Source organism: Thunnus thynnus, chromosome 16 (assembly GCF_963924715.1).
Source record: "Thunnus thynnus chromosome 16, fThuThy2.1, whole genome shotgun sequence".
Lineage (NCBI taxonomy): Eukaryota > Metazoa > Chordata > Actinopteri > Scombriformes > Scombridae > Thunnus > Thunnus thynnus.
The window spans coordinates 4,610,697-4,627,051 of NC_089532.1; the positions used below are offsets into that span (position 1 = coordinate 4,610,697).

The following is a 16,355-nucleotide window of genomic DNA, read 5'->3' on the forward strand; positions in this document are numbered from 1 at the left end:
CCAAAAAAAAAGTAAACTACAACAGTTTTATATGTAGTCTTCACAGCAGACATTTTGACTTGTCTTTATATGAAACTAACAACAACATTAACGATGGCTCCATTCTGTTCAGGTGTCCCAGTAAGTCATGACAGTGAACTGGGACCCTGAAACTGAAGCAGCTGAATGGAGTTCAGCCATCTTTAACTGTATTTTTCACACCTCTGCTTTGTGACAAGTCAAAATGTCTTCTGTTACTGTAGGTCCATTTAGTAGCTGTTCTGGAGCTTTCAATCATATCCCATGAGCTTTATCAGATATATTCTGTCAAAAACATATTTATTAATAATCCTTTTCACTCATTTTCACCACATTCAAACAAATTCAAGCTAACTAAAATATCCTTGCAGTCGCAAGGATATTTTAAACTTTTCTTCAAGTGCTAGATTTTATTTAATTTGTACAGAATTCTGTCATGATATGATTATAATATAGAGAGATGATAAGTTGAATATTGTTGAATTATTGTCTAGCTTCACCACCATGCAGGTTCAAGTTTAGACAATCTGGGTTTGGAAAAGATTTCATATATAAATAGTCTTTAAATATAAGTTCATTCATAAAAATCTACCAAAACTGGAGATGCAGAGCTTCATCTGATAATATATTATGATATGTTTAGTGTTTACTTTAATGTGCTCACAGTATTTTTGGTGATTATTACCACTGTTTAGTGTGTCATCAATCAGTTTAATTTAAGCTAAAGACTTGTGTGATGAGTACTCTGTAACCCAGATCTGCTGTAAGAACTTCACAGAGATTAGATGAGAACAAGTTGTGAATGTTTCTCTGCACACTCGACTACAAAACCCACTTATTCAGCCGGTTGTGTTGCATGTCGGAAACAAGCTATGTTTCAGGATAACAAGCTATTATCCGAGCTATACAACAAAACTGGGCTCAGATGAACCGGATCTGCTGTGTTCCCCCGAGAAACAATGCAGTCATTTAGGTCACAGCGGCCGTACCAGTCACAGTGTTCGTGTTGTTACTGAGTTTTCGGTCACGTGGCAGAAAGAGACGAGGCCTCCGAAGACCGGCGAGGACAAGAGAGACGGAGAAGGAGAACAATTAAGCGGGTATCTGTGTTGACGTTAAACGATGATAGCGGAGGAAGAGGAGGAAGGAGGCTTTTGTGGTACTTTCAGGAAAACAACTTTTACAGATTTCTTTTTGTCTCAGGAGAGTTTAGAGTCATAACCAGTTTCATCATCCCATTTTGTCCTTTTGTCTGTGATTTTCCCATTTATTATGAACTTTGCCTTGAAACACTAACCCTGGCTGTTTGTTTCCTTCCCTTCCCTCCTTCCCTCCTCTCCTCTTCTCTCCTCTCGCCGCCCTTTGACCTTTCCTGCTTCCTCTCCTCCTCCTCCTCCTCCTCTGTTTTCTCCTCCCTCTGCTCCTCAGACCACGGCCAGAAGGCCCAAGGTGAGCCCACTCTTCAAAGTCGTCCGGGCTTCCCATTTCTGTCAGTTTGAATTATTTATGCGTGTGATTGTTATTTCTCTTCATGCAGCAGTTTGTGTGTGTGTGTGTGTGTGTGTGTGTGTAAGCAAGCGTGAGTGTGTTGCCAAGAACATTAGAGACAATACATCATCAGACATATCGCAAATCAATTTTTTTTTCATTAGAGGAATGACAGTTTTTGTCAATAGCACCATTTTTTAAAGTCCATTTTGACTTCTTCTCATTTATATCTACAGCTCCAGTAGTGAATCCTGTCAACACTGAGTTTTACATCATTCATATGTTCACCATGTGGTTTTCTTTTATTTCTGTTGTAGACAGCTGTTGTTGTGAACTGTTTCAACCTAATAATTGCTTTGTTTGCTTTCTAATTTTTCAATTAATTTTCAAGCATTTTTCTGTTGCAGTTTTGTATTCATGTCCTGAATCTGGTCCGGGGTCATCATGGAGGTCCGCATAAGAATTTGTAAATAAAAGTTAATAACTTAACAATATGGCAGGAAAAAAGAGACTCACCTAAAACATATTGTTATGGTCAGTGAAAGTCTGGTAGTCTGAATTTTTAAACGTGTAAACCTGTGAAAAAGGTTGTTACCTCTTACCTTATCGGGCCCAGTTTGCAGAGCTGTACCAGCTGTAGCTTGACGGCTCAGTTAGCCTTGAAAAAACAGCTGGTTTAGCTGCAAAACTAGCTGTAAAGAGTGTAGATGTGAGCTAAAGTGCAACTACTAGCCACAATAAACACTAGTTTCTATCAAAAAGCTTAGTGCAGTTCATAATGATAGTGATTGCTACTGAAACAGATTTGAAAGGTTTCACAGTTTAAAAGTACAGATAGTAAACGCTAGCAGCTCTTACCCCAAAAAGGAGGACCTCCATTATGGCTGCCATTAGTTGACATTATCAGACAGCTGCTTATATTTGTATAATTTTCTGTTTATCAAGATTTCTTGTGGGCCTGTTTTTTTTTAACACCTAGTTACGTTTTGCTCATTATTTTTTTTTACTTCATTCCTTCAGCAGCCCAGCCGAACCGCAGGCACCGCTGGGAAAGGTGCTGCGTCCGGCTCGGCCTCGGCTTCGGCCGGCGAGATGAGCAGCAGCGAGCCCAGCACGCCGGCCCAGACCCCGCTGGCTGCTCCTGTCATCCCCACCCTCCACTCACCTGGAAACCCTCCGGCCCCCGTCCCCAGCAAGGTCAGTGTTGTCTCATAGCAGCGTAACACCACAAAGCAAAGTTCAGCTGACAGTAACAACACAGATCTGATGTTTTGTTATCAGTGTGAGCAGAGAAAGGCTGCTTGTCAAGAAGATATTTGATCGGTGTTAATATCTGAGAGAGGTGACTAATGCTTGATAGCAGAATACATTTTGCTGTGTAAAAATCAGTGTTTCCCATATTTACATGCATATAATCAGCAATAGTAAATAACACATGATACTGTGGTTTTGTAAGGGAGCACTCAATGTGCCAAAAACATCAAAGACCACTCAGGGGGCACGCTGTCAGAGGTGCACGAATTAAATTAGATGTGACATCTTTTTGCTATTGTTGCTCGGAGCATGATGGGATTTTTTGACACAGCTGTCAGTTTGTATTGTTGTCATCTGTGTGTTACCATCGAAATTAAATCAGAAATGAGCTGCAGGCTTTAACTGCTATCTTAGAATACATAAGGCAACATGAAAAACAATAACATGACATGCTGTTGTATTAAAAGGGAAAACGCTGAATGTTTGGTTATAATTCATAATGTAGCAGCAGATGTTTTAATTAAATAATCCATCCATTCATTCATTTTACTGAACAGCTTATCCTGTTCTGGGTCACAGGGGGCTGGAGTTTATCTCAGCACACACTGCAGGAGAGGCAAAATAGAAAATGACAAATTTTATTAAATATAATTTTGAATAAAAATATATAAAACTGAAATAATAAGCTGTTGCTAAGAAAGCACCATGGTGAAATATCCGTAAAAGGTTTTGTCTTAAGATTTCTTTTAAAAGAATTGTGCTGTAAGAAATTCTGAGTCATCCATAGATTTATATTATGAATGTTAATAAGATAAACTGGAAATAGATGGATATACAGCTCTGTGTCATCTGCATAGCTTTGAAAATGTTGTTTTTTGAGTTGTAACATGTGTATATTGAAGTTAAGTGGGCCTAAAATAGAGCCTTGAGGGACACCGCATGTTAAACAGCATCTTATCTATCGACATGTATGGAAAGTAACTGTTATTTCACTGTATACATCTTGTTTGTCCAAAATTATCAGTATGCAAAAGTCTGTTTTCAGAGTCATAATCTGTTAGATTCTTGTTGTTGATGGCAGCTGGTTCTCCGGCTGCAAAGAAAGACTGAAATATGAATGATTTTTTATTTATGAGGTAGCAGATTTTTCCCAGGAAAGACCTACCAGAGTCTTTTGTGCAGCAAATTTTTAAAAGATGCCATAAACTGGAGATAAAAAGGAAGTGTCTGCACTTCAGCTGATGAAATTTACCAGTTTGGTGCCTCTCCAACATGAGACCCACCAGACAGTAAAAGGGCGAGTGATTAAAGCTGGAGCACATGGTCAATTAAACACGATTAAGTCAGTTCACGTCAAAATGATAGTTGATTTGCACCAGTAAAGTTGCATCATCGTCTGTACACTTGTGTGTGTGTGTGTGTACAGATTTAATCTCTACTCTGTTCTCCGAGCTGATAATCAGCAACATGTGCGTTCATTTGTATGAAAATGTCAGAGATTATCACATTTAACATTTTGTAAAAGTCGGCTGCAGTCTGGTGTTTAATTTTGAAGCGGGCACAGTCGGTCTGATTCGTGTTTTCCCCCTCAGGAGGACGTCGCCAAGGAAACACAGGTGCAGTGGTGTGAATACTGATACTGAAGTGTTGTTTTTCCTCTCGCTAACATTTTAACATGCTATCAGAGGTGTGACTGCTGTTCTTTAATTGGTGTGTGTGTGGAAAATGCACGATTATTGCAGAATTAAGCTTGAATCTCCAGCTGCAGAGGGGAAGTAGAGGAACTGTAATTATGTGTGTGGTGGTTTTATATATACGTGAGCATTGTGTGTGTGTGTGTGTGTGTGTGTGTGTGTGTGTGTGTTTCCTGGCAAAGCATGTGTGTGCATGTGTGTGACATTCTCTTCTCCACAGGTGGAAATGAAAGCTTTCTAACATAAAAGATGAAAGTGCTGCTACCACCCACAGAGCTTTGTGCTTGATCCACTGCTTTCATTATTCACTGAGAAGATACCTGAAGAATTGTGAAAATGAAACGATTAAAGTAAAAAAAACTGGCGTAACATAGCAGGGATAACACTCCTTTTGCACCTTAGAGCGCTAAACAGCATCCTGCACCAGCAACATGTGTTAAACTAATTAAATCTCTTCTTTCCTTCCATCTGTCCTCATCACCATCCCTCCTTTTTCCAAATATCTGCCCTTTCTATCCTGTCATTCTTCTCTCGCCCTGTGTCGCCTCCGTACGTCCTCCGCCCAGGAGGAGGAGGCGCTGCGTTCTCAGGTGAAGGACCTGGAGGAGAAGCTGGAGACCCTGAAGATGAAGCGGACGGAGGACAAGGCCAAGCTGAAGGAGCTGGAGAAGCACAAGATCCAGCTGGAGCAGCTGCAGGAGTGGAAGAACAAGATGCAGGAGCAGCAGGCCGAGCTGCAGAAACAACTCAAAGAGGCCAAAAGGGTAACGAGCGATTGTTGGATACGTGGATGAGTGGACGTGTAGGTAGAGGTCGCTGGATGATGCGGTTAAATGTGAACGTGTTGTCAGTGCATCTACAAAATGGCTGCAGAAACAAGTCAGGGGAAGTCAAGATGATAGAAATGAAGCTGATGAATATGTGGGTGGATGATGGACAGTTGAAGTGTAAAAATGGAAAAGTGACTAACAGGAAAAATTAATGCATTGAATATAAAGTAAAGGGAACATAATTTCTCAAAACTATGTACCAGAATTCAAAAGTAGTTTTTAAAGGCAGATTTTGATATTTTTATGATGGAGCATCTTATCTCTGATAACTTGCGGTGCTGTTTGGTGTCTTTAAAGGCCCCTAAAATGTATTTGCTATGGAGAATGTGGTCCTACATTAATGCAACAACACAACATTTTCTCAACATTTTCTCAACATTTTCTGAGAAACGAGTTTTGGTTATTTCACGTGAGAGATTTCTGTATTTGTGTTTTTGTTGGAGCTCAGAACACATTCACACAAACAGAAACCTGATCAAACCACAGTGTTGGTGAAGCAGATTAGCTGAGTTTTAGCTGAGCGTTAATCTCTTAATAAATATATATCTAATTAAAGAATGTTCATTTTATTTGATTGTTGCTCATTTAGTGAGGAATATCTAATGTCACAGTGAAATACTTGAGATTCAAAACCAGGGCTTCTTCAAATATTAAACAAATATATATTTATTGGCAAAAATTAAAAACAATTTATTGAATATAACATAAATTTACTTCTCTAAAGTACGTACGAAGGTTCAGCTAAAAACACTTTGTTGAGACGATATTTATGAATTAGAACTAATATGTGATCATTTGCGTTGCTGTTCTGTCTTAAACGTTGACAATTGTTATATTAGCAGATAACAAAATGGTTATATTTTTCACCCAAGAACATTTCTCTCTTTTTTTTTTTTTTGATTTTTGGGAGATTTTGTTCAGTTATTATGACATAATGTAATCCAGAAGGGTGGAGGACACTCTTAATTTTGATTAACATGGGAGCAAAGCCACACTAATGAAATTCTTTGAAGATTAGCAGCTCCAAAGACAAAATAATCAGCCACACCTAATCAGCAGTGGGGGAAATATTACAGCCTTCAAATGAGGAATTAACTTTAGAGAACAGAAATGAGTCATTTTTATTTGTTTATTTAACATTCTGTCCCTGATTGGGCTCTTAAAACTATGTTCGAACAATTAAACAAATGAATTGATTATTAGGATTCATCCTCACGGCACCATGGACCATCCAGTAGCTGTCAAACTGCTGGTGACACTGGAGAAAATATAACTAATTAGTAGTTTAATTGCAGGTTTAAATACTGTATTAAGTAATAGACAAAGCAGAAAACTGGCCTGTTTGTACATAATTGAATTTCTCTCTGTGTGTGTAGGAGGCCAAAGAAGCTCTGGAGGCCAAGGAGCACTACATGGAGGAGATGTCGGACACCGCGGATGCCATCGAGATGGCCACGCTGGATAAAGAGATGGCTGAGGAGCGGGCGGAGTCTCTGCAGCTGGAGGTCGACTCCATGAAGGAGAAAGTAGACGAGCTCACCATGGACCTGGAGATCCTCAAGCACGAGATTGAGGAGAAAGGTACCGTTAAGACGAAGAGAAGACGATATAACCTCATCAAACCTTTTATAGTATGTTTATTAGAACTGAAACGTCAGACAGTCTTAAATAGGATGATTTTTTAAAGCTTTGTGAGAGATTAACTGATGAGGTTTTTTGATTTGACAGCACCAACACAGTATGTATCCTGGGAATGAAACACTAATCACAGGTGTTTCTGACTCCACAAACCTCCATCAGACTGAACTGTGCTGTAGTCAATTATATAATTTTATATTTGTTGTGATTGCTTTAAACTTTCACAGCAAAACTTAAACAATACATTTTTATTAAAGCCAGTGTTTTACATTTATAGCACATTTATCATTTATGGTATAATTCTTATGCTACATTGTAAACAGGCAACTTTTTATCCAAATATCTTTATTAAATGTTGATGCATCACTAAGCTTTTGCTGTTAGTAGTGACTGAACAACGTTGTCAACATCAGCTGGGATTTTGACTTTAAAATATAAATTGGTTTCAGATCATAAAAGCATTGAAAATTAAAATTGTAACAAAATATCAGGAATGAACTCATGGACTTTTAGTTTAAAAATAAACAGTGAATACAGGAATCAAATGCTTCAATCTCTGCAATAATTAAGTTTCTGTCTGTTCTGCACTCCTGAGATTAAAGATATCAGTGAGCCATAAAATAAAAATGTATTTTCTAAAAAAAAAAAAGCCTGTGTTCAGTTAGTAAGAACAATCGTTGGCCTGTAACTCGATCAGACTGTTGAAACGGTGTCGGGTTGGTCATCAGTGACCTCTGAGTGCAGCGTGATTGTGGCTGATCTGTCGCTGCTTCCTACTTTTTCTTGATCCTGGAGAGTTTTTTTTGTTTTTTTTAAACTGCAGCAACTGGAGCTAACACAGCCAACTCATAAGAAGAACAGTGCCATTTGTTTAATTGAAACAACTCTTTTGGCAATAACACGCAGCAACACTAATCCTCTCAGAGTGTCATTTGGTGACAAATTAAAAGCGCTCCAACGATTTAGTATCGCACTCCTGTAACAAAGGAAATCAACATCGATGCAGCAGAACCAGAGAAATCACCTTTAGAAAGCATACATTCCTCTTCCTTGTCAAAACCTGGTGCCTACATTACCCACAATGCAACTCAACTCACTGTGCTGCACAGATTCAGGTGTGTTACAGTAGTAGCTGCTAATGTAGCCTGGAGCTGCAGAGGTCTCACTTCTCTCTAACTCCACACCCCCAAATTTTTTTCATTTTCAAACTTGTAGTCTTCAGACCCAACCGACGCTGACTCAAGTGACATCACATGAGGCAGTTTATCATATTTGGCGCAGCTCCCTGGAGCCACAACAGCTTTATACAACCTGTAAACAGACTTTGGTGTAAAATCATCGGAGTTTTCTCGTTTAAAAACTGTTGTTTTGTCTTTTTTTGAGACAAACGTATCTCACCACCTGACACAGATCCTGCAGAGCTCAGTCATGTTTTTTTGGGGTCTCTCTCAGGTTCGGACGGAGCTGCTTCCAGTTACCATGTCAAACAGCTGGAGGAGCAGAACGGCAGACTGAAGGAAGCACTGGTCAGGTGGGTTTGTTGACATGTTGTTTATTATTTTAGTCTCATTTTACTTCACAGTAAAGAAAGACAGGAAAGGTCTAGAGAGATGTGACAGAAGGTCTCGGTCCAGGACAGCTGATCTACCCTCTATGCACTCTACTGTATGTCGTTGATGGACTGTTTTTTTCCTGTGCGTCAGGATGCGTGACCTGTCTGCGTCAGAGAAACAGGAACACGTGAAGTTGCAGAAGCAGATGGAGAAGAAGAACGTGGAGTTGGACGCTTTGAGGAGCCAGAAAGAAAAACTACAGGAAGAGATGACGGTGGCAGAAAAGACCATCGATGAGCTGAAAGAACAGGTCAGAGTTTCTGTGTTTGATCAGCTTCTCGATGCTCTGCGGGCCACCAGAATCAGCCTCTTTAAACCAAACCGCCGTTTCTGACGATGACGCGCTCGCTGTTTCAGGTGGATGCAGCTTTAGGGGCGGAGGAGATGGTGGAGACTCTGACGGAGAGAAACCTGGACCTGGAGGAGAAAGTCAGGGAGCTGAGAGAGACGGTCACTGACCTGGTGAGTTAGAAAACACGAGTCTCACTGTGAAGACACACACAGACCATCACAGACCTGATATCACAACAGGACAACAAAAAAACACAAAGAATACAATTAAATCTGAAAATCTTCGAGTTACAGACGAATGCGTTTCTCATTAACTGATTTTCCTGCTCAGCCACAGGACTGAGGTCAGAGAAAATTAAAGTGCCGCTGTTTGCTGACTCATTTCATTGTTGATATTGGGCCAAAATCATTAATATGTGTGTACCACCCTCTGGTTTTTGTTACCACTGCAGTCATTGCTCAGTTACTATTTCCTCTGTTATCCGTTGACCTTGATCAGAACAAACAAGCCTGCAGATGAAACCTGGACGATCACAGTCAAAAGTAATAACTTAGAATAATTGAAAGCCACTATGTGTAGAGTATTTAAGATAAAAGCAACTTAAAGATCATTATGGTGGCATATATTATGTAGAAAAATGAACAATCCCAGTTACAAAACATTATCAAAAGCAGTTTGAGTTATTTTTAAGCATTTCACAAATCAATATAATTCACAGGATACTTAAATTCACAGTTTCATGTGAAGGTCGTCAAGCTTTTCTAGAAAAACAAAAGCTGAAATACTTCCAGGTTTTGGCAATAAACTGAAAGAGAACCAGGCAGTTGAGCAATAAAACAGCTCTACCATCAGAAACTCAAACTTCAGCAGAAATCAGGTGAAGTAAAGCGGAAAAAGAAGAGATCTATTCGCCGTTTCCACGCTACAGGAAGCCATCAACGAGATGAACGACGAGCTGCAGGAGAACGCCAGAGAGACGGAGCTGGAGCTGAGGGAGATGCTGGATCTGGGAGCGGCGAGAGTCCGAGAGTCCGAGAAACGAGTGGAAGCTGCTCAGGAGACCGTCGCCGATTACCAGCAGACCATCAAGAAGTACCGCGAGCTCACGGCTCACCTGCAGGTACAGACTGCGTTCCTCCTGCTATGACGCTGTAGCATATTTAGCATGTAGCACATTATTTGATCTCCTTTGTTTTCCGCTGCAGGAGGTGAACAGAGAGCTGACCAGCCAGCAGGAAGCCTCCGCAGAGCTGCAGCAGCAGCCGCCAGCGGAGATGTTTGATTTCAAGATTAAATTTGCTGAAACGAAGGCCTACGCCAAGGTCAGGAGCTTTTTAGTCTGAATAATAAGTAGTTCTGAGCAGTGTAATAACGTTAAATGCTACTCACTGTCACCCAGAGTGTCCCTTTATATCACTCAGGTGGTTTTCACTTTCTTTTGGATGCATGAGAGCAGAGTTAGATGATCTATTAGCTGTAAATCTGAGCTGTTTGTTTCTTCTCAGGCCATCGAGATGGAGCTGAGGAAGATGGAGGTGGGTCAGGCCAACAGACACGTTTCTCTCCTGACCTCTTTCATGCCGGAGTCCTTCCTCCGTCACGGCGGAGACCACGACTGCATCCTGGTGCTGCTGCTCATGCCCAGACTTATCTGCAAGGTGAACACCACACAGTGTACTAAAAAAATCACATCTCCACAAACAGATGCTGTGCAGCGAGACAGACTGATAGGAGAGATGGATTCAAAACAATTATGTGGATTTTTGCATAGTTATGGTGAAGATGTTTGTGTGATTTTTAGTGTTTATAAAAGGTTGTTTGTGCCTCAATCTTTTCATGAAACATACTATTGAAGAGTAAAGGAGAAGATGCCAGTAAATTGAAGATTTTTTAAGAGAAGTAGCTGCAGCTCTGTTGGTCAGTGTGTTTTTGTCTGAGTTTTAACTACCTCTACTTGGCTGTGTGTGTGTGTGTGTGTGTGTGTGTGTGTGTGTGTGTGTGTGTCTCTGTAGGCCGAGCTGATCAGCAAACAGGCCCAGGAGAAGTTTGACCTGAACGAGAACTGCGTGGAGAGAACGGGGCTGAGAGGAGCCATCGGGGAGCAGCTGAGCTTCGCTGGCGGCCTCGTCTACTCGCTCAGTCTCCTGCAGGCCACGCTCCACAAATACGAGCAGTATGTTTCACAGCGACCCCTAAATCAGAGATGTACAGCAGAGAGTTTGAGCAATGAAAAATGGCGTGACGTGTTTATCTCTGCTTAAATTGCATTTTTATCTTGTAAACATATTTATGAAGACCTGTCTCCTGTACAATATGTGTGATTCTGTAAATTACTGTAAGAGAAAGACTCTTTCCCTCATGTAACTCATGTTGATAAGTATTGTACAGACTCAGACTCACTTCTGTGTGTGTGTGTGTGTGTGTGTGTGTGTGTGTGTGTGTCAGAGCTCTGGCTCAGTGCAGCGTGGACGTCTATAAGAAGATCGGCTCTCTGTATCCGGAGATGAGCGTCCACGAACGTTCACTGGATTTCCTCATTGACCTGCTGCATAAAGACCAGCTGGATGAGACCGTCAACGTGGAGCCGCTCACCAAGGCCATCAAGTACTATCAGGTACACACACACATATATAGTATAGTATAGTATAGTATATACTGCAGATACAGTATGTATACTCATACCCAGTTTAGAAAATAAAAGATGATACAGTTTATTTTAGTTTATTTCTGTTAGCGTCCAGTTGGAAGGAAATAAAGAAGTTCCTGTTTTTGCTCCACATCATCTTTAAAAAACATAATACTTTCAAAAAGCAGATATAATGTAGTATTTTTTTAAGCAACAATTACTCTTTTTGATTGTTTCTTCATTCATTCTTCATTCTTTCGTTTTAAAGTTGCCAAATCTTTGCTCTGCAATAGTTGCTTCTTTTTAAGTGAAACGAATCAGTTCAGTCTGACAATTTCATCCAATGTTCAGGTGTAGAGTCTGTGTGTAAAATCACTAATAGAACATAATTATTGTTATTTATCAGATGGACAAGACTGTTTGTCTGTAAGAATAGTCATTAACTTTCAATTTGTATCAAGCAAAATGTTTGGCTTAACTTGCTCTATAATGTATCCTCTGGATAATCACTCACTTTTCACAACCCTGCAATCAATCCACCTTCATGAAGGTTATAATGATCAGTTTTGATTTAATCTGCTTTAGAGAGTATTTTATGGTCATTTGGGAGGTTGTAGTTTATGTTGGTGTTGAACCGTACTGAGTTACACTGAGAGATGTTTGAAATATTTAGTCTCCAATTCATATAAATGGGTTGTTTTATACTGCATTAGTTTGAACTGTGAGTGAGTCCATATTGAGGTAATCACTGTTATTTCAACATTTGTCTTTTCAGCACTTGTACAGCATCCATCTGGCAGATCAGAACGAGGACTGCACCATGCAGCTCGCCGACCACATCAGAGTGAGTACAAACATACGTCTGCGAGGAAAAACCACATTTCATAATCGCAGACTTTGATTTGTCTTTTTTATTTGATCTCAATCAGCTTGTGTGTTAGTATGATTATAAATATCATGACTGTATTTAGCTGCATTAAAAAGATGCGTCTCCACCTGTTAACCGTTTTCTGTTAATGTGCAGTTCACTCAGAGCGCGTTGGACTGCATGGCTGTGGAGGTCGGCCGTCTGCGGGCGTTCCTGCACGCGGGTCAGGAGAAGGCCGACCTGGCCGTGCTGCTGAAGGACCTGGAGACGTCCTGCAGCGACATCCGTCAGTTCTGTAAGAAGATCCGTCGCAGAATGCCAGGAACCGACGCGCCCGGCATCCCGGCAGCGCTCAACTTCGGACCGCAGGTCACAGTTTCAGCTCGATCGATTCATTCAGTTTATTTTAATAATGTATTTACTATAAACATTTTAATGATTTTCTGTGATAACATTGCAGGTGTCAGACACCCTCTCAGACTGTAGGAAACACCTGACCTGGGTGGTGGCGGTGCTGCAGGAAGTGGCGGCGGCAGGAGCGCAGATGATGTCACCTCTTGGTGAACAGGAGGGGCTGGTGGCCGTCAAACTGGAGGATGTGGCGTTCAAGGCAGGAGAACAGGTACTTTAAAACTTCTCTTAGTCTCAAATGTTTGAAATTGTACCACAAAATAAAAAGATAACGTATAGTGTTAATGTATTTTACTGCTCTCATGTTGCCTCAGTTATTTGTCATATTGAGTTTATAAAGAATTACAGATTATCTTCAGTCCCAACCTGTTCAGATAAACATCCACAGAACGTCTTTGTTACCAGATTTAACGTTGTTATCGCACTGTCATGTTCAGATTTATGGACTGCAGGGTGCAAACCCCTACGAGTATCTGAGACAGTCCTGTGGCATCGTCATAGCAACCATGAACAAGATGGCCACCGCCATGCAGGAGGGCGAGTATGACTCAGAGAGGCCTCAGAACAAGGTAACTCATGAGAGCATTAGCTGAGTAGGAGTTACTGAGCAGGTGTGATTATTATTTATATTATTTGTTTGTTGTCTATCAGAACCCGCCCCCTGTGGACGTGCGAGCGGCGGCTCTTAGAGCAGAAATCACTGATGCAGAAGGTTTGGGTATGAAGCTGGAGGACAGAGAGACGGTCATCAAAGAACTGAAGAAGTCTCTCAAGATCAAGGTAGAAAAACACACAAATACAGCAAAGTCACCATTAAACACAGAACTGCTGAGTCATTCGTCAGGATCAATGAAATGAATTAAATATCAGCAGATAAGTCGTTGATTGTAGGAATACATCATGGATTTTTAAATAGTCTAAACTTCATTAGTCTAATCTAAAAAGTGTGATTTGAGACATTCAGCATTATTTATATTACATTGTGTATATTACAGCATATTTTCACTATCAGTTAATCTGTCTCGATTTATTGATTAGTCGATTAATTGTTGGGTCTATTAAACATCAGAAAGCACAAGGTGATGTCATCCAGTGTCTTGTTTTGTTTGACAAACAGTCCAAACCCCCAAAATATTAAATTTACAGTCATTTAAGACCAATAAAAGCAGCAAATTCTCACATTTAAGAGCCTGGAATCTTCAAATGTCGGTCATTGAAAAATGACTTTTAATTGATGAATCGATTATCAAAATAGTTGCAGATTAATATTCTGTCGATCAACTAATCGATTCATCGTTGCAGCTCTAGAAGTTACTTTTTTTTGTGTGTCAACAGAAGTGGAAAAGTTGACTTTGGTGCATTTTAGTATTTAGATTTACGGTGCAATTACAAGCAAATATAAATCATTCTGTGTGTTTGACATTCTGGCAGATTTAAGGTTTTTTTGTGGAAGGCAGACACAGAGTCTCCTGTTAGTGGTTCATTTTATATTCTTACTCCTAATGAACAGCAGTTAATGTGAAAGTGAACTGAAACCTGTATGTTCAGGTGTTTTGGTTGACATCCGTCCAGATTAAAGCAGCATGTTCCAGAGTAAGTTGCTCGGAAGTATCAAAGTCACAAGAGAGGTGATGAAGAGACAAACTGTTTATCACATGAATTTGTTTTTTGTGTTTTCAGGGAGAAGAGCTGAGCGAAGCAAACGTCCGCCTCAGTCTGCTGGAGAAGAAGTTGGACAGTTCAGCCAAAGACGCAGATGAACGTGTTGAGAAGATCCAAACCCAACTGGACGAGGCTCAGACTCTGCTGAAGAAGAAAGAGAAGTAAGAACGACGTCAGACTGCAGATTCAAACACAAGTAGAAAAAATAACCACGATGACTTCAGCTGTCGGACTCTCTCGCTCAGGTTTGTGTGTGATGTCGTCCTCTCCGCAGGGAGTTTGAGGAGACGATGGACGCTCTGCAGGCCGATATCGACCAGCTGGAGTCAGAGAAGGCGGAGCTGAAGCAGCGCATCAACAGCCAATCAAAGATGACCATCGACGGGCTGAGAGGAACCGGCCCGTCAGGAATCGCTTCCATCGTCACGGGAGTGGCAGGAGGTGAGTGATGGGAAAACTACGTTAACCAGTAACAGAATAAACAAGCTAAAGAAGCCACATAGCTACACGTGCATGCAACTACATATCAATAAAACTGATCAGAAGTATTTTCAAACACAAGTTGACCCTCCTGTTGTCTGGTTGTTCTTCATTTCACCTCTAACTGCTGTTTAATTCCTGTTTCGACTCGACAACCATTGACGTCTTTGTCCTCACTGACTTTTTCCCTTTAATCTCTCTTTACTTTATTTTACCTGCAGAGGAACAAAAAGGTATCTACCTGCTCGTATCAGTCGATGATGCCGCATGCTCGTTTTTGTCTCAAAATAACTAACAGTGAAAATGAAATGTGTGTTTTAATTTTTCGTGGTTTGACGGCAGTTAAATACTACATGCATGTTTTATTAAACCTCATCAATTTGAAATTAAACCATTAAGACTTAAAAAGGTTTTATTTATATATTATATCTATTCATGTGATAGATATAATGTCTGGTGTGTATATTATCTTCTTGCACGTGCTCATGAACCATCAAACATCAACATGTCAAACGTTTGGACACTTTCCCCACTCACTGCTTCTGTACTTCAATTACAAGCTACAGTTTTTAAAAAAAGACTTCATCACATTTGCACACACTGTTCAGTTAAACACTATAATCTGTGTAATGCATCTTCCCTTTAACAAAACATGTTGGCTGTAATTACTGATAATTACAGGAAAGGAGAAGAAAAACTGAACAGTGACGGTGTGATTACGTATGAATTATTCTAAAAGTATGCACGCTAAAATGTTGCCGCTGTAAACTAAATGTTTGTGTTTGGAACTGGACAGCTGGATTATTTTTCCTTTAAACTGAGAATATAAAGGCTGCTGCTGCGTTCACTGACTGCAGACATTCAGCAAACACACAAGTTTGGGCTCAGTCAGGTGTTGATAACTTTCTTCCTTTTCTCTCGCTCACAGCGAACATGATGTCTAACGTGGGTTCAGCTTCGGGCGTCCAGGTGATCGACTCTCCTCTGCTGACTCAGCAGATAGAAGCACAGAGACTCTGCATCAAACGCCTGAAAAACGAGAACAACAGGCTGAAGGTACGACGTCAACGTCTGGTTCATTACACACATCTGTGACGAGGAGAAACTGACTGAAAACTGCTGCGTTTGTTTCCATCTTGTCTGCCAACAGCAGTATCATTAATTGCATTTCGCTGCCGTTAAACACGAGTTAATACTTAATGACTGCGGTAATGTCTCGTCTAATGTCTCAGGCTGAGAAGATGCGCTCCCAGCTGGCATCTCTGCCTCCTCTCCACGTCACCAAACTTCCCTCCAAAGATGGAGGCCGTCCAGAAGTGACCTCTAGCGCCCTCTACCGCAAGACCGACCAGCTGCTGGAGACTCTGCTGCAGATGAGCGCCAATGTCAAGGTGGTGGACATCACCGGGAAATCTCCAGGTACGTGAGTTGTGTAGAGTGAGTATTATAACAGCTGACTACAGCCAAGTTGCCACATAAAC

General features: G+C 40.7%; 1 protein-coding gene across 4 annotated transcripts in view; it reads left to right on the forward strand.

The window, feature by feature from the left end:
* The window catches only part of dctn1b (dynactin 1b), a 46,091-nt gene that overhangs the window by 25,741 nt on the left and 3,995 nt on the right, over positions 1-16,355 (forward strand). For 2 of the 4 annotated variants that reach the window (XM_067615066.1, XM_067615068.1), the window contains 22 exons: positions 1,447-1,467; positions 2,527-2,703; positions 4,353-4,376; positions 5,021-5,218; positions 6,661-6,865; positions 8,375-8,453; positions 8,626-8,785; positions 8,893-8,997; positions 9,756-9,947; positions 10,033-10,149; positions 10,333-10,485; positions 10,840-11,000; positions 11,273-11,441; positions 12,229-12,297; positions 12,478-12,690; positions 12,782-12,943; positions 13,170-13,301; positions 13,384-13,512; positions 14,413-14,555; positions 14,669-14,835; positions 15,803-15,930; positions 16,107-16,293. In XM_067615066.1, the coding sequence (XP_067471167.1) occupies positions 1,447-1,467; positions 2,527-2,703; positions 4,353-4,376; positions 5,021-5,218; positions 6,661-6,865; positions 8,375-8,453; positions 8,626-8,785; positions 8,893-8,997; positions 9,756-9,947; positions 10,033-10,149; positions 10,333-10,485; positions 10,840-11,000; positions 11,273-11,441; positions 12,229-12,297; positions 12,478-12,690; positions 12,782-12,943; positions 13,170-13,301; positions 13,384-13,512; positions 14,413-14,555; positions 14,669-14,835; positions 15,803-15,930; positions 16,107-16,293 (3,091 nt within the window). The remainder of the gene's footprint in view (positions 1-1,446; positions 1,468-2,526; positions 2,704-4,352; positions 4,377-5,020; positions 5,219-6,660; positions 6,866-8,374; positions 8,454-8,625; positions 8,786-8,892; positions 8,998-9,755; positions 9,948-10,032; positions 10,150-10,332; positions 10,486-10,839; positions 11,001-11,272; positions 11,442-12,228; positions 12,298-12,477; positions 12,691-12,781; positions 12,944-13,169; positions 13,302-13,383; positions 13,513-14,412; positions 14,556-14,668; positions 14,836-15,802; positions 15,931-16,106; positions 16,294-16,355) is intronic. The other 2 variants (XM_067615067.1, XM_067615069.1) reach the window with 2 other exon arrangements.